This window comes from Rhinatrema bivittatum, chromosome 3 (genome assembly GCF_901001135.1).
Source record: "Rhinatrema bivittatum chromosome 3, aRhiBiv1.1, whole genome shotgun sequence".
NCBI classification, from domain to species: domain Eukaryota; kingdom Metazoa; phylum Chordata; class Amphibia; order Gymnophiona; family Rhinatrematidae; genus Rhinatrema; species Rhinatrema bivittatum.
This window is the reverse complement of record NC_042617.1, coordinates 67,208,287-67,226,989: the sequence shown is the minus strand read 5'-3', so window position 1 is coordinate 67,226,989 and position 18,703 is coordinate 67,208,287. Positions and strand designations below refer to the sequence as shown.

The 18,703-nt window shown below is 43.6% G+C and overlaps 1 protein-coding gene across 1 annotated transcript in view; it reads left to right on the top strand.

The window, feature by feature from the left end:
• Positions 1–18,703, top strand: part of ABCG5 (ATP binding cassette subfamily G member 5) — a 63,785-nt gene that overhangs the window by 22,656 nt on the left and 22,426 nt on the right. Inside the window, exons 7-10 of the mRNA XM_029593330.1 lie at positions 112–241; positions 3,301–3,514; positions 4,301–4,506; positions 18,541–18,679. Of these exons, the coding sequence (XP_029449190.1) occupies positions 112–241; positions 3,301–3,514; positions 4,301–4,506; positions 18,541–18,679 (689 nt within the window). The remainder of the gene's footprint in view (positions 1–111; positions 242–3,300; positions 3,515–4,300; positions 4,507–18,540; positions 18,680–18,703) is intronic.

Here is an 18,703-nt window from a genome sequence, read left to right as displayed (position 1 = left end):
GTCTATTGTTCTTAAAGTATTCTTCCCTATTTCCATGAATTCTGAAACCATCATGATTGTCAATGCCTAGCCATCACGAAACGATATTAATGCATCACGTTATCCCACCAGGTATTTGATAAAATTGCCATCATGAGCTGTGGAGAACTTATTTTCTGTGGTGGCTCTCAAGAAATGATAGACTTTTACACCAACTGTGGCTATCCATGTCCTGAACAGTCTAATCCTTTTGATTTTTATGGTAAGGTTTTCTTTTTTGGCTTGAAATCAAAATGAAAAGTGTTTTGATAGACTTGTGTTCTTGTAAAAAAAAAAAAAAAAAATTATAAACTGATTGCATCCTTTTCTGCAGGATGGGTCCTGAGTGCTGCCGTGCAGGAGACCCCGGTGTGATTTTCAGACCCGGCTCCTGCTCCCTGGCCACTAGTGTTGTATAGGCAGCGCTCGCCTCCCATTGGTGGAAGGGAGTCCCAGCCATAGCACCTCAGCGACACCTGCTGACTGGAACAAGGGCACATTTTTGTACAGCATCCAGAAGGAGCAGCAATCTGACCCTTTCAATCAGAGAGGCTGTCACGGTCATGGCTGAGCTAAATTGGAAAGGGGGAGGAACAGTAAAGCTGGGGAAAACTCCAGGTCACTATGAATGAAAGCTCAAGTTGCCCTCAGGGCAGGTTCCAATAGAGCTGGAAAGGCAAATAAGCAGGAGAAATTGTAAGATCAAACCCCCACCCCACCACCTTTTCTGCACTGGAAGGGGAAATATAGTCAAAGTGCCTGCACTCCTGCAGAGCCCACGGATATATTTTACCTCCAGTCTTTGCACCAATTTTACTAAGAGAAAATATGCGCGTACTTTTTATTTTGAAAATTGCCCTAGAGTCAATGTAGCCAAAAACCAGCTTTTTCTGTGGATATTTTTCCCCCAGGAAAAATAACTCAAGGAGATCTGAAGATGCAATGGACACACATTATTTGCCTGCCCCAACCTAACCAGGCCTAATGCTAATGTGGCTAAAACTGTGCCCTACTTTTAGCCAGGGGAGCAATTTTCAGGCAGTCCTTGTATCCAGGTAAATCTGTATTTACCTGGGAAAAAGGCTTTTGAAAATTATCTTTTTTTTTTTTTTTTTAGGTTGGAAACCTAGGGTGCCAGTCAGGTGTGTGTATTTCCAAAAGTTATCCTAACTTTAGACTGCTGCCTATGTCCTCATACAAAAAGATTTAACAAAAACAATAACAATTTTGATAAGTTGTACAAGTCCAAAAGCACTAAACAAATGTAAAAGTGTCCACTGCAGTTTTGAACCCTTAGAGAAGCAAAAAAAAAAAAAAAATTTGAATCTACCAGGTAGATTCAGCTATATTTGCCAATAAGGTCGGCACTATTAACAAACTGCATCACTGAGACAGAGAAAAGAAACTGGCTTTAAACTGAAATACAACAGAAGTTATCTGCATAAGCCAGGATGATGTTCCAGCAGAGCTAAGAGTTCTTAAGGAATCAGGTACAATATATTCCTTTTTGTCAAAGGTTCATGATTTAGGTCTTATTACTGATGCAATCTTTACAATGCAACCACAGAGAAATAGGGTATTAACGTCTGCAATTTTTAGATTAAAATTCTGTGGCAACTAAGACATGCATTGAAAACAGATTTTTGCAATGTACAAGCACTGGTGCTGAATTTATTGGAATGTTGTAATGTGCTTTACATTGGATTATCTATATGGTAGCTACAGGCATTGCAATTTGCTCAACATGTCGCAACAAGGTTGACTACAGGATGCCAGCATAGTGAGAATATTACTCCATATGAAGGAGCTTCATTGGCTTCCAGTTGCATCGAGTGAAAGCACCTTTTCAGTTGCTGGAACTCGTTTCCTATTGAACTTAGACAATGTGATTCTATTAAGAGTTTTAGAAAACAAATCAAAACTTTTCTTTTTAAGTTAGCTTATTTTTAGCTGCTTAATTTATTTCATCTGTTTTTGACTTTTTTATATTATGATGGTTCACTTCCTTACTGTTTTAATGTTATTTATTTTAATGTCATAAGTTTTAGGTCTTTTTTTTTTTTTTATTTAATTTTAAGTCTTCATGATTTTGTATATGCTTTTTTATGATTATCTATGTTATTTTGTTCATCGCCTAGGCCTTTCTGTGTTAGGCGATTCACAAATCCTAATAAATGTAAATGTAATGGAGTATTCAGTTTAAAATTTGGTGTTGACCGCATAAAGTATTACACGAAGATGGACCTTTATATCTAAAGGATGTTCTTCAGTTTTATTAACCTTTTCAGCCTTTGCACTCTGCAACACCATTACTGCTTACAATTGTATCTTTTAGCGAGTGTTGCCTTCATGCCACTGAAAAGCGAGCCTTCTCGGTGGAAGGCCCCAAATCATGGCATGGCCTCCCACTTAGAGAGGCTGAAGATCTCAAGACTTTTATTAAATTGTTTAAGTCATTCTTATTTAAACAGGCATTTCCCCACCCCAAGATGCAGCAGAAGTGTAGGAAGAATTGTGTTACCAGATTTTTAAAGTCATTTTTTACATTTTTTATGTGTTTATTATCAATCATGTTTTTGTATTATATGTTTCTGTGTGTTATGTAAGAGATAAATATGCATGTTTTAACTTTAATCTGTCTAGAACGATTATTGTTGCAGTGGGGCAGACTACACATTTTTTTAAATAAATAAATACCACTACTATAGCATCTGCAGGGACTGTGGTGGGGAAGAGGGTGAAACCTTTTCGCTGGCCAGACTTGGCTGGGATCAGTCCCATGCCCTCACCTCCCTTTGCTGCCTTTGGGGCTGTGACCCAATGTCACTGCAGTGCCCATAAGGGATCTGCCACTGGTAAGCAGGGGGAGCATAAGGAGCTATTGCAGGTTGGGATTTCCTTATTTCTGGGTGGGAGTTACTGGCTTGTTTGGAGTGGGTTGGGCGTAGGGACAGGAAATGTGATATTTGCAATTAATAATCATATTAATTTTACTTTGTATTGTTTGATTTTTTTTTTTTTTACTGTATTTTTGACATTTGTTGTAAGCTACTGTGGGTCTTTTTTGGAGGAGGGTGATATATAAAAGTAAAGTGAAAAAAGAAAAAACAACCATGTAACAGCCTTTAGTTCGTTTTTCTCACTAGAATAGTCTTTACAGCATTCCTTTTGATTAAACACTGGAAGAAAAACAGCTCATCTTAAGTATTACCTTTATAGACCTTTCTAAAAGGTTTCAGACTGTAGATCGGATGATGTATATGATCATACATTGTTTTGCAGTTGATGTGACGTCAGTGGACACTAGAAACAAAGAGCGTGAGATTGAAACCTATAGCAGAGTGCAAACCATCGTTTCTATCTATAGAGATTCAGAACAGTTTCTCAGCACTTTGGAAGACACTGAAAGAGCAAAGCGCAGGAAAGACTTGCCACTTATACCTTTTAAAAATCAAGATCCACCCAGTGTGATTTCCAAGCTATGTGTCCTCCTACGGTAAGACAACTTGGACAACCTATTTGATCATATTTTTTTCTGGTGGCAATTTCACTGAAAAGGGGCCGTGTTTTCAGGCCACTCTCATAAGAATGGGCAATCTTGCTGTAGTGATGGTTGTTGCACTCTATTGCAGCACAAGCTGGGCAAACAGCCACCTTCCAAACTTACAAACCCTGTGAAGACAAGACTAGAAAATGGGAAGGACAGTTTTCAAAGTGCTTTATGCGGGTGAAAAGCATTATAGTCATTTTAATTGGACAACTTGAAACTGCCCTCTCTCAACTTGGCTTAAAGTGAGCCTGTTCTTCCACAATGCCCATACTTTGAGTTACATTGAGGGGGTGGGATTTTTAGGTTGGGGAGGAAATGTACTCATATGGATTGCATTTTCCAATCTTCATGCATACTCTACCAGCAAATTCTACAGAGAGAGCAGATGCAAATGGCTGCATGGACTTTTTACCTGGAGAAGTTTCAAAGCGAAAGTATACGCCTACTCTTGCTTTCAGACTTGTAGCAAAGCCAATGGGTAGAAATCCTGATGCCAACAGTTGGTATATTGCCCCTAAAATAAATTATCAGCAACTCCTGTGATAAGGAATCAAATCTGGTTGGTAGCTCTAGAATATAATTGTTAGATAGTCCATATTATATAACTTTCTGTGCCACAACGTGAAGAAATATCTGCATCACTAAAATCTCTCTCTACTGTTACAGAAGACAGGAATACATTTTATTACTGAAAATATACTAACTCAGCTATCTTGTTTTATTTATTTTCAGAAGAACAATAAGAAACTTATCCAGAAACAGGACTGGCATAATAATGCGACTCTCCCAAAATTTGATATTTGCTATCTTTTTAGTGTTTTTCCTCACAAGACTAAAGAATGACATTCAAAAGGGTGCAGTACAAGACAGGATGGGGGTCATCTACCAGTGTGTGGGTGCCACACCTTACACTGGAATGCTCAATGCTGTGGTCTTGTGTAAGTCATTACGCTGCCTTCATGTAATGGACATAGTTGGTATAGAGAAATTGGCCATTACCTTAAATTCCTCGGTTTTACTAAGATATTTTGTGCCAAATCTAAAGACGGCATGTGAGGTATAAAAATTATAAATAGTTTATAGAAAGACAGCATGAAGCAAAATAAAGCATTTCCTGAGTCTGAAAGTGTCTTTTTTGGCCCACCAAGTGTCACTCTGCTCCTTCCTACTTTTAGCTCAATATAAATCAGGGCTGGGATCTGGCACCATGAGCCTCTATTCAGAAATACCTAGGGATTTTTTTACCCTGTTTTATATCTCCCCTGTTCCCCCAACATATCTAGTCTGGTCATTACAGAGACAGACTTGGGTCAGGGATCATGCACCAGGACTTCTTCTGGAACACTGCAATCATGGGCTCTAAATCCAGTCACTAGGAGTCATCTTTAAGCAATGACCATGACTCCCTTCGCTTATGGAGGTTGCTTTTACAACATTCCCAGCCACCTTAGGAGCAGAACACCCAACTTGGGGGACTCTCTGCATGGCAGTGCACCTCTGGGATGGCCTTAAAAGTGTGTCTTGGTGACATAGCTTAGGTACATGACCGTTTCTTTAAAAACATTAAAATAATGAAATAAAATGTTTGGTTTTTGTTATAATTTGTTGCCAGTCCACATGGTTCCTTTAGATAGAAGCATCATGTCCTTCAGAACTATAAATATGAGATAAGTCCCCCACGCTATGACCCCTCACCTAAACCCAGCAGTAAAGTGACATTATTAGGGCTGGCCCAATAGCTCGACAGCGCTGCTTGTACTGCCTTGAGGAGGGACCTGCACTTGATTCCTGGGCCAGGACTCTGCTTAGGTTGTTTAGGACTGGGTATGCTGCTCACAGCCACTTGGGGGGGGGGCAGGGGGGAGGATGGAAGAGTCCCAGTTATTGCGCAACAGCAATACCTAGTGGTTGGATTTAGGATCCATGGTTGCAAAGCTCCAGGAGGAGCCCTGGTGCATGGTCCCCAGGGATAGCTGAGTTGGGAGGGGATATGAGTTAGGGGAAAAAATTCTAGGTGGTTGCTCATGGTGCTAGAACCTAGCTCCAGTTCTGAATGAGCTGGAACCTCAAAAGAGCAGAAGTAAACTGCTGGCTCCAAAAAAGTAATGTTATTACATGGACCAGATACTTCCTGAACACTTACTGTCTGCAAGAGGGGATTAGAAAAGTTATCAAAAGTTATCATTGTTCATCACTAACAAATGGCCATTCTGAACACTATATGGTTAACTTTGAAAAAAACAAGGAGGGAGAAAAAAGGATAAATCTTTTTGGTGATTTAGAATGCTGGTGAAAATGTTGGTTGATAACAATGTGTTGTTTGGTTAAAAACAGACTACGACAAGCTGGCTAATGCACTGGGAATTCTTTCCAACATGGATTTGTAGGGGGGAGGGAGTGTTGGGGGAGATTGTAGTAAAGATGTGTTTGGTAGGATTGTCATCTGGCTCCAGATTTTCAGGACAGGTTGATCCAGTCCTGGTTTTACCCCATTGCATGCAGGGACTTGAAGGTCTGATGTCCCTTTATATTCCTTAAGAAAAGCAAAACTACAAGTTCCAACATGAGTGGGGGTAAAACCAAAACTGAATCAACTTGTCCTGAAAACCTGGAGCCAGTTGGCAACCCTAGTGTTTGGGGGGATGAGAGATGTGGGTGTTTGTGGCAGGTATAGGTGGGGATTGGGGGTTGTAGGTGCATACGAGTAGGGGAGGGGTGCATGATTATCCATGAGTGGATGGGTGGAGGGTGCACGTGGGTTACAGATTTCTGCAGGGCTGGTGCATGGCTATTAGGTGCCCTAGGTCAATGTTCCCTCTAAGCTGTGCGCGTGTGCATGCGCACATGGCCCGTGAAGGCCGCGCACATGATACAAAGTTTAGCGCACAGAGTTTTTATTCTTAGAGTTTTTCCAAAAACTAGGCAAATTATTAGGCATAAAATCATTATACTTGCACAGCAATGATGGGAGACACCTAACGTGCGCTATATAATGTCTGTTACTTAGAACTGACTGTTAGCCTGTTAGGTCATTAATGGGATGAAGTCAGGGAGAGTTCATACTCCCAACCTCCAAGGCCATGGCATAGCTGCAGCGGTTCAGGGTACAGTGCCACAGTGTGGATGGGATGCTAGCATTGCTAGGCTACACAATACACATGCGTACCCCATCCGATCCCGGGTCCCGCTCCATAGCCCGACCAGTCCGGCGCCAATCCATTCTCTCGGGCGTACGCACGCATGTGTCCCCACCCCTGGCTCATCCCTTTCCATCCCTCAGATATTCTCCTCGGCCTGCGACGATCCCCTGCAGCCCCTGCCGATCTCTACCCGCTCCGTGAACAGGATGCAATAAATGGCCATAGCGGGTCAGACCGAGGGTCCGTCGAGCCCGGCGGCGTCTGATACAGGTTGTAAGCGCCTGGCGAGCACTCAAAAACTAAGTCTGTCCCGTGCCGCCGACGCTAGCACGCGTACAAGAATCTATGCTCTGCGTCAGCAGCTAGATGACTGAGTGTATATGACGCCATGTGATAATATAATCATTTATAAAGAAAATTAGAAAAAGATGGTGTCAGCTGGTTAAGTTTAAATAAGTTGATAATATTTAAGTAATTACAATTAAGATAATAAGATTTGAATGCATAAAACTGAAATGAGTAAAGGTGTTAAATGCAAGAGGACAGCTACATCATTTAAATCCGAATGGCTACATGAGACTGTTGAAACTAATACCGTGAAGTCGCACAGCCTAACTCGTGTAGCCCTGTGTGAAATTTTTTCGTACGATGAAGATAAAGGAGTCATTTGTCTGATCTGCGCTGAAGCGAAAGCTGTAGGAGAGTTTTCTATGGGTAAAAGTTGGAACGAGGTCTGGAAACTGGATTTCCTCAAAAGGCATCTAGTAAGTAAATCTCACTACAGTGTAACAAAATTGAAAAATATGAATCCACTATTTCGCGGTGGGTTGAAGAACCTGTTACTAGAGACTCCAGAAGAAAAGCAAAGGAGGCAAATCATTGTAGAATGGAAGCGTTCAAATCCAGATGAGATAAAGGTCCTGATTGACAGCGTCTTGCTAACTATCAAATTGAACTCCTCTATGCTGGCTGTTACAGATATAAATGAACACATGGCCAAATTTGTAAAGCTGCCAGATAGTTGGAGAAGTAAAAGTTACGCATTTGAATTTCTTGAAGTCATCAACAGCGTTGTTCAAAATGATATAATGCAAGAAATTTCTTCGGTATTGTTCCACACTTTAACCGTTGATGAAAGCACTGACATATCTTTGACCAAATGCTTAATACTTTACTTTAAGTATTGGCCTAGCAATGCTTTGGATTATAAAGTATCGTTTGGTGGCATTTTGCAATTAGAACATTGCGATGCTGCTTTAATCGTATCTGCCATCAAACTCTTATACAGCAAACAAGCTTGATTTAAGGAAGATGGTTATGTTTACATCGGACGGAGCCTCTGTTATGTTAGAAAGAAAAAAATGGAGTAGCAGCACAGTTGAAAAAAGAAATCCCACACCTAACTCAGCAACACTGTGTAGCATATCGTGAAGATTTAGGAATAACTGATACATGGAAAGAAGTCAAACTGATGCAAGACATTGAAACTCTTATCAGAACTGTGAACTCGATGTTTAGTAGATCTATTTCGAAAAGAGTTACATTTCAAGAAATCATTGATGCCTCAGAGCATGATTCAGTGGCATTCAGACCTTTAAATGAAGTGTGATGGCTGTCAAGTCATTTTGCTGTGCAAGCTATAGTTCAAAACTATGCTGTTTTGTTATAATATTTCGAGGAAGAGCGGGGAAAAGACCCAATTGCCAAATACTGTTTCAAGAAGCTGAGCTCTTCTGAGTTTAGGGTAGCTCTGGAAATTTTGAATGATGTTCTATCAGATTTGGCTTCATTGTCTCTTCTTCAGAAGAAGGGTTTAACAACTCTAGAAGCTCACCATCTAGCTCAAGGCAAACTGAACAAGATCAGAACTCAATATCTAAAAGCTCACCTCGGTGGAGTCAAAGTGTTAAAGCACTATTACAGGTACCAACCAATAGTGCAGTCAACACAAGCTCGCTGATCACATTTATCAATCTCTTGTGTGTCCATCTGGATGAAAGGTTTCCAGAAGAGGAAGTACAGGCATGGGCTGCATGTGATATTGGGTCACTTGTCAATTGTGACTTCGATTTCGGAATTGATAACCTAAAATCACTTTGTGCTCAATATAAAGAATTTCTGCCTGAAGAGTTAACAGTAATTGATCAATACGACAACTTCAAATTCGTTGTTGCTGAGAAAATCAAAGACAAAGTTGTTTCAAATTTGTCATCTATGTTGTCGTTTGTAACTCAAAATGAACAATTCAAAGACCTTGCTGTGTTGATGGATATTGGAGGAACATTCATGGCATCCAGTGTAGACTGTGAACGTGGCTTCAGTTTAATGAATGCTATGAAAACCAAATCGCGGAATCGGTTACAGACGGAGCATTTGGATATGATCATGCGTGTGAAGAACTATCAACTAAATGGCGGAAATATAGATCTTGACAGAATCTATAACGAATGGACAAATGTCAAAGACCGCAGGGAAAAAAAAAGTAAATATTATGGACTGTGAAGTTGTGAACTGAGTTGTGAGGCGCAGTCGCCCAGTATATATGGTATAAAACAAATAAACTGTTACACTTTCTACTTGCTATTCCTTAGTAGCCTCTTTAGTTAAGAAGTATAGCAAAATTGCTTACCTTGTAATAGGTGTTATCCCAGGACAGCAGGATGTAGTCCTCACATATGGGTGACGTCATCCACGGAGCCCTTAAGCGGGAAAACTTCTGGCAAGTTTCTAGAAGTTTTAAACTGGCTGCCTGAGGCTACTGAGCATGCTCGGCATGCTATGATATTTCCTGCCACAGGGGTCTCACTCCAGTCTTGTATGTAGCAATAAGCGTAAGCAAAATAAAATAATAAAGTCTGAGGCCCAACTCCGCGGGGTGGCGGGCGGGTTCCGTGAGGACTACATCCTGCTGTCCTGGGATAACACCTATTACAAGGTAAGCAATTTTGCTTTATCCCAGGACAAGCAGGATGCTAGTCCTCACATATGGGTGATTAGCAAGCTAGAGGCTGAGTCAGGTAGCAGTGATGCTTTGTTGAAGAAAATGAGTCAGCCGAAGATCACAGCAGAGTGGATGTAGAAGGAGTTGGGATTAAGCTGGAAACAAGTTCTTTAAGACAGATTGTCCATAGGCTGAATCTTGTCGTCCTTCCTTGTCCAAACAGTAATGAGCTGCAAAAGTGTGAAGAGAACTCCATGTTGCTGCTTTACAAATGTCAATGATTGGCACTGAACGAAAGTGTGCTACCGAGGTTGACATTGCTCTTACTGAGTGTGCCTTTACTCGCCCTTGGAGAGGAAGGCCTGCTTTTGCATAGCAAAATTGTATGCAGTCTGCTAACCAATTGGATAAAGTATGTTTTCCCACTGCTCTACCAGGCTTATTTGGGTCATAAGAGACAAAAAGCTGATTGGATGTTCTGAGGGACGTAGTGCGATTCAAGTAATAGGACAACGCACGTTTGCAGTCCAAAGTGTGCAAAGCTCTTTCCCCCTGGTGAGAGTGAGGCTTTGGAAAGAATGTGGGTAAGACTATTGTTTGATTTAAATGGAATTCCGTAACTACCTTAGGAAGGAATTTCGGATGCGTTCGGAGAACCACTCTGTCATGGAGGAACTTTGTATAAGGTTCATATGTGACAAGTGCTTGTAACTCACTAACCCTTCTAACTGATGTGATGGCTATGAGGAAAATAGTCTTCCATGTGAGAAATTTAAGATCACAGGAATCAATGGGTTCGAAAGGAGAACGCATTAGTCCTGTTAAAACCAGATTCAGGTCCCATTGTGTAGCTGGAGGCCGAATTGGTGGATTAAGATGTGTTAGACCTCTCATGAATCTACTGACGAGAGGTTGTGTGGATATAGGTGCATCTCCTATCTTGTTATGGTAAGCGGAGATTGCACTCAAATGTACTCTGATTGACGATGTCTGAAGACCAGAGTTTGAAAGATGGTACAAATAATCTAGAAGAGTAGATGTGGGGCAAGTAAAAGGATCTGTATGATTTTGCTTGCACCAGAATGTGAACCGTTTCCATTTGAAAGAGTAATTTTTTCTCGTGGAAGGTTTGCGGGAAGCTATAAGCACTTGGGAAACATTTGTTGAAAGATGGAGTGGTTGTAAGATTAAGCTTTCAACATCCATGCTGTCAGGGATAGGGACTGAAGGTTGGGATGGCGCAACCGACCCTGATCCTGAGTAATGAGATTGGGAGCTATTCCCAGACGTATTGGATCCCTGACTGAAAGGTCTAGCAGCGTGGGAAACCATACCTGTCGAGGCCAATATGGGGCTATGAGTATCATGGTCCCCTTGTCCTGTTGTAGCTTCACCAGTGTCTTGGTGATAAGCGGTATGGGAGGATATGCATAGAGTAGGCCTGAGTTCCAAGGGCGAGCAAAGGCGTCCTCGGCTGGTTGGTGCTTCTGTTTGTGCAGGGAACAGAAGTTGGTCACCTTGTGGTTCAGGTGCGACGCAAAGAGGTCTGTTGTTGGCTGTCCCCAACGTTGGAATATCTTGGTCGCTATCGAGGGATTCAGAGACCACTCGTGTGGTTGGAATTGCCGACTGAGTCGGTCTGCTAGCACATTTTGAATTCCTGCTAGATAAGTGGCCTGTAGCAATATTGAGTGATTCAAGGCCCAGTCCCAAATTTGCGCAGCTTCTTGACAAAGGAGATACGAGCCCGTACCTCCCTGTTTGTTGATGTACCACATGGCAACCGTATTGTCTGTTTGGATTAACACAGTCTTGTGTGAAAGGCAGTCCTTGAACGCATGCAGCGCATAACGTATAGCTCGAAGTTCCAGAAAATTGATTTGATATGTGGCTTCGAGTTTTGTCCAAGTTCCTTGAGTTTGAAGAGAGTTTACATGAGCTCCCCATCCCAAGGTGGATGCATCTGTAGTTAACGTTATCTGAGGGATCGGCTTTTGGAAAGGCAGGCCCTTGCGTAAATTGTCCTTGATTGTCCACCAGTTTAGCGATGAGCGAAGTTGGTGGGTTACTTGGATGGGAGAATGAAGTGGTTGAATGGCTTGGATCCATTGCGACCGAAGAGTCCATTGGGTAAGTCGCATGGCAAGTCGTGCCATCGGAGTGACATGAACCGTTGATGCCATGTGGCCTAGTAAGATTAGAAACTGATGAGCTGTCACTTGCGGTTGTGTGGACATGGAGTACGCCAACTGGGACAGTGTTTGTGCACGGTCTTCTGGAAGAAAAGCTTGTGCGAGGTTTGTGTCTAATTCTGCTCCTATGTATTGGAGTAGATGAGATGGTTGCAGGTGGGATTTTTGATAATTGATGAGAAATCCCAGTTTGTGCAGTACCTTTATTGTGTAATGTAGAGAAGTAAGCGCCCCTTGTTGAGATTGACTTTTTATTAGCCAATCGTCTAGATAAGGGAAGACATGAACACCCTGTTTGTGCAAATGTCCTGCTATTACTGCTAGGCATTTTGTGAATACTCTGGGAGCTGAGGCTAGGCCGAATGGTAGGACTCTGTATTGGAAATGCTGGTGTCCCACCTTGAATCTTAGGTACTTGCGATGAGGTGGGAAAATAGGTATGTGAGTATAAGCGTCTTGGAGATCCAGAGAACAAAGCCAATCCCCCTTTTGTATGAGAGGAAGAATGGTGCCTAAGGATACCATTCTGAATTTTTCTTTTCTTAGAAATTTGTTGAGATTTCTGAGATCTAGAATGGGACGAAGTCCTCCGGTTTTCTTTGGAATGAGGAAATACCGGGAATAGAATCCTCTTCCCTTCTGTGAGTGTGGTACGTGTTCCACAGCTCTTGCTTTCAGAAGAGTAGATAATTCCATTTGTAATTGAGGGATGTGTTCGAGATAGGAGTTTTGTGGTGGAAACTCCTGCGGGGGAGCTGTGAAGTCTAGGTGGTAACCCTGATGAACTATGGATAAGACCCATTGATCTGTGGTGATATTTTCCCAATCGTTGTAAAAGTGGGAAATCCTTCCCCCTACTGGTAAATCTGGAAAGGGGTTTGGTTGGCTCTGTTCTCCGGGACTGCTTTCAAAAGCCAGAGGTGGAAGCAGTTTGGGGCGGAGGCTGTGGCCTTGCAGCTCTCTGCTGTCTCTGCTGAGGGCGCTGTGGAGGCCTTGTAGAGCGTGGTCTTGAGGTCTGGGGGTAATACCTTCTCGGCCTAAAGAAAGGTCGTCTGGTGTCTCGCCGTGGCGGCCTGCGGGCAGGGTGAGTAGGAGTGTCATGGGACAACGTAGAGAGCTGCTTTAATGTTTCAGAGTGCTCTCTAAGCTGCGTTACGGCATCTTGTACTTTTGTTCCGAACAAGTTGTCGCCCAGGCAAGGCAAGTCCACTAGTTTATCCTGGACCTCTGGACGTAGGTCCGACGCCTTCAACCAGGCCCATCTTCGAGCACTGATGCCTGAAGCTGCCGTTCTGGAAGAAGTCTCAAACGCGTCATACGCCGCTCGCACCTCATGCTTGCCCGCATCCAGACCTTTCTGCACAATCTGTTGTGCTGCCTCCTGCTGCTGTTGAGGGAGAGAGGGTAGAAATTCCTCAATCTGCTTCCACAGGTTTCTTTGATGCTGCGTCATATACAGTTGGTACGCAGCAATTTTCGAATTTAGCATCGCTCCCTGGTAAATCTTACGCCCCATAAGGTCTAGGAATCTGTTATCTTTCCCAGGAGGGATAGAAGCGTGAGTTCTGGACCTTCTTGATTTCTTTTGCGCAGATTCCACAACTAATGAACTGTGTGGTAGTTGTGGCTTCTCAAAGCCTGGGGCTGCTTGGACTAAATATGTAGAATCAATTCTACGATTAACTCCCGGTGTTGTACATGGGTGCTCCCAAATCCGTTGTTGAAGTTGGAGTAGTACTTCATGTACTGGAATTGCTAGGTTATGTTTTGGGGGATCTACAAATTGTAGAATCTCCAGTGTTTGCTGTCTGTCATCCTTCTCTGCCTGAAGTTGAAAAGGGATGGATTCCGACATTTCTTGAACGAAAGAAGCAAAAGACAAATCCTCAGGAGGGGATTGCTTCTTGGTCTGTGGCGGAGTACCTTCTGATAAAAATTCCTCTGAAGAATACTCCGATTGTGTATCAGACCATGTATCCGCTGGTTGAGGATATGAAGGATGGCTTGGAATTGTAGATGGAGCAACTCCAGAGGGTCCTGGTAAAGGATCCTGGATGTCCGGTACCGCATCACTGGTATCACTTTCTTCCGCAGGGTATGAAGGCAAGGAAGATAAAAGATCATGATATCTTTTGGTAAGGATAGCATGTAGTCTTTTCTCAGAGGGAATCTCTGGATGCTTGGATTTTCCTGCTGCCTTTTTTCCCCGGCTTGAAGCTGCAGAAGGAGCTAAGGTATAATGTGGAGCTGGTTGTGCAGCCGTAGAAAGTGAAGTAGTGAGAAAGGAGAACATGGAGATGGGAATCAATGAGGAGATTGGTCTGGAAGCACTTGTGGACATTGAAGAATGTAAATTAGTCGATTCCATCGAAGGATGTGCGATTTGCATCGACGATGAGGCTGCTGACATCGATCGAGCAGCAGGCATCGTTGAAGAGCAGCTGGGCACGTCCATCGGCATTGATAGAGCTGCAGCAGTCATCGGCACCGAGATTGGCATCGGTATGGACGATGACGTTGGCATCGGCACTGGCATCGATATGGACGATGGCACCGGCATCGATATCGAGGAAGGCATCGACTCGGTAGTCGGCATCGATGGAGTCATCGGCATCGGCCCGATGGCCGGCATCGACTGAGGAGTCGGCATCGACCCGTAGGTCGGCATCGGTCCTACCAGGGCCGGTGTTGGAGATGCCGCCGGGATGGCTTCTTTCATGGCATCGGCGACAAGCTTCTTAATCAAGGCTGTTAAGTCCGTCACGGATGTCGACGGTGTCGATTCCTCTGCAGGGATTACCGAGGTCGATGACAACTTCCGCTGTTTAGCCACCGGTTCTTCCGGCGGTGGCAACGGAGGAATCGCGTGATGTCTCCGGTGTTTATGTTTGGTACGAATCTCAGAAACGGATCTGGACGATGCCACAGACGGGGTTGGCGAGGAAGCATCTCCCGAACCTTGTTGGACTCTTTTCTTGAGAAGTATCTTCTTCGATACGCCTATCGGGGAAGATCTAGTCGAGGTCGATGGCGATGTCGGTGCTCTGATTTGAAAAATCTGAGCCATTTTTTCATGGCGAAGCTTCCTACCTTTCGCCGTCATTTCTTGACACTGGGCACAAGAAGCGATGTCGTGGTCTCCTCCCAAACAACGGACGCACTCGACGTGCGGGTCGGTGATGGACATAGTCCGGTTGCAGGCCGGACATTTTTTAAATCCGGAAGTTTTTTCGGTCGACATCCGTCGATGATTTCGGATTCCTTCTTCGTGAAGAAAGTAGGATGTTTGTCACCAGCCGGTGACAAACCGAGTAAGACCCGTAAAGGGAAGAAGTTTGAAAAATTTTTTAGATTGTTGTGAGGTAACTCACAGGCTCCTGGAAACCGCGATGCAGCTAGCAGCGCGGAAAAAAGAAGACTGGAGTGAGACCCCTGTGGCAGGAAATATCATAGCATGCCGAGCATGCTCAGTAGCCTCAGGCAGCCAGTTTAAAACTTCTAGAAACTTGCCAGAAGTTTTCCCGCTTAAGGGCTCCGTGGATGACGTCACCCATATGTGAGGACTAGCATCCTGCTTGTCCTGGGATAAATAAACATGTTAACATTTCACTTGGTCTTCACTTCTTTTTTAACTCCAGTAGGCTGAGTTGTAAGTTTGGATGCACAACATTAAGTTAAGTTTTGGAAAAGTTGCACACAACAAAGTTTTTGCACACATAGCATGTCAGAAATTAGAGGGAACATTGCCCTAGGTGAGCCTTCGGTCTTGTGCCCCCTTCTCTTGAATTATTTACTGGCAGCAGCTCTAGCACAATGCTCACTTCTTTGGTGACATTGGCTCTGGCACAGCATCTCTCTCTCTTTGCTGAACATTTCCCCTCTCTCTCTCCCTGCTCTGCATCTCTTCTCTCTTCTTCTCCCCCCCACTCCATGCCTAGCATACCAGTGTCACCTAATCTCTGCGCTCTTTCTGCAGTGCAGCATTCTCTCTCACACATCCATCGAGCAACCTCTTCCACCCTGCCAACTGCTCAGCACCTTTCTCTCTGCACCCTTAGCATACACTCTCTTCAACCACATCCGCTCAGCACATACACTCTCTTGCCACCCCACCACCTGTCTAGTACCTTCTCTCCATGCTTCCACACTTAGAAGCATTCATTTCCCTCTCTCCCCCTTCTAATAACGGCAGCACCAGATGACATTAGCAAAGCCTCTAGCTCTCTGCATGGCTTTAGATATAGAATTTATTTGATACTACAGAACCTGATCATGGTCATAGACTGTCTCCTTTTTAACCTAGGATTCATGGTATAGTAATTCTTAGTCTGGTTATTTGTGTGTGTTGATTATATCTGTGTGGCTCTTTTGTTGGGTCTGGACTCTCATTATGCAGTATTGTGAAAAGAGCAACATATGATCTGGATCTGATTTAGATAAAAGAAAATAGGATAAGAAAAGAGCATCTTCATAAATCTATAAAAGAAAGAAAACAATACAATAATTGTACTGTAGGTTTAAGTCATAATGAATATAAATTCAGAGATAGGAAAGACTACTAGTTATCTGCAGTCATACATTAATGACCAGGTTCTTGCACCTACTACATGCATAAACTATTTTGAGCCTGATGTTGAATAATGGCAGGGTTGGATTTTAGAGGTATAGGGAATGATGGATCTTTCCAGATGCTTCAAATTGTTTCTTCTTAATTGTCTCTTGTTTCGTTGGTTACAAAGATGTATTACTAAATTAAAAAAATAGTTTGGAAAAGTAAAACATTGAAACTATCCAAATTTGTAGTATTGATATTGAGAGCAAAATACTTGACCCAATTCTAATCGTCATTGCATTCATCTCACATGGGCACGAGTGTTTTATTCTTCAATTAAATCCAATTATTTATTTATTTATTTTAAATTAATTTATTTTAAATTTAAATTTATTTTAAATTAAATTAAATCCAATTATGCTTAAATGTGCTAGTTTATGTTACTGAATGGATTAGATGTCTGTATTATTTTGTGTGTTATTTTATGTTTTCATGAAACATTGCCTAGAGCCTGGCACCAGGGGACTAATAAATAAATATGAAGCTCCAAGGGGGTAGACACGGGAACATCAGGAAATATTTTTCATGGAAAGGGTGGGAGTTGCTTGGAATGCCCTCCCAGAAGAGGTGGTGAAGGCAAGAACGATAACAGAATTCAGAGGGGAGTGGGATAAACACAGAGGGGTAGATTTTAAAAGGTGCGCGCGCTTCCCGGCATGCACACATGGACTCACCGATTTTATAATGTGCGCGCATGTTATAAAATCTGTGGGCAGCGCACCAGATTTTATAATCTGGCTAAGCGGCTAATGGCTGCTGCCCCGGCCGGCCTCCGTCCTGCCCCTCCCCGCCCCCTTTTCAGGGCCTGTCAATTATGCGTGCATTGTCACTTATGCACGTGGCTGGGTCCTTTTGAAAATGCGCACAGCGTGCGCAGGGCCCAGCCACACACGTGTCAATATTTGTGCGCGTGGCCGATTTAAAATTCAGCCGAGAGTTTCTCTAGTGGCTAGAGGATGGAAATGAATAACCAAAATAAATTCTAGCAACTTTTGGTAAAATATTTCTGCATGGGGGTTATCTGCATGGAATAGCAATGGTGCATTCAAAGGAACCATTTGAGCATATCTTAAAGTTCACATAGGGACGGATTTTAAAAGGCCTGCGCGCCGGTGCGCCTATTTTGCATAGGCCGCCGGCGCGCGTAAGTCCCGGGGTTTTGGAAAAGGGGCGGGGAGGGGATGTGTCGGGGGCGTTCCTGAAACGATGTGGCGTTTTGAGGGCGTGCTGCGGCGTTTCGGGGCGGGCCCGGGGGTGTGGCGCCGGCCCGGGGGCGTGGTTGAGGCCTCCGGACCAGCCCCCGGGACCGGAACACGGAGCGGGGCTGCCGGCCGGCGCGTGCAAAGTTACGCCTGCTTTCAGCAGGCGTAACTTTGCCAACAAAGGTAGGGGGGGTTTAGATAGGGCCGGGAGGGGGGGTGGGTTAGGTAGGGGAAGGGAGGGGAAGGGAGGGGAAGGTGGGGGGAGGGTGAAGGAAAGTTGCCTCCGAGGCCACTCCGAAATCGGAGCGGCCTCGGAGGGAACAGGCAGCATGCGCTGGGCTCGGCATGCACAGGTTGCACAAATGTGCACCCCCTTGCACGCGCCGACCCCGGATTTTATAAGATACGTGTGGCTACGCGTTTATCTTATAAAATCCAGCGTACTTTTGTTCGCGCCTGGTGCGCGAACAAAAGTACGCGATCGTGTATTTTTTAAAGATCTACCCCATATTGTGTAGCTATCTGCCTGTTTACATTACTTCAATGAAATCTGATCAAGTTTGCTCACAATGGTGGAAGGGCAAGAGCAGTCAAAACGTTTTTGCTTCTATAGCTGGGGCTAGCCCTCTGTGCACCACAAGAAGGAATGAATAAATAGAATTGGGGTGAGAGCGGTCTGGCCATCACCTGCCCTTTATGGCTTGAATGGGGCTTCCTTACTGTTAGGGACCCTTCATGGAAACGCAGTCACAAACCCAAACAGCTTGCTGGGCAGACTGGATGGACTATTCTGGACTTTGCTGACATTTACTATGTTAATATCTTACTAGTGCTGATTTGATAGAAGGTTTAACTGTTTGCTTTCTTATTTTCTTTTTAATGTAGTTCCTGCCTTACGTGCCATAAGTGACCAGGAGAGCAAAGATGGTCTTTACCAAAGGTGGCAAATGCTGTTAGCTTATATACTACATATTCTCCCCTTCAGCATCCTCAGTGTGGCAATTTTCAGCATCTTTATATACTGGTAAGAACCGGGATTTAACTTCCA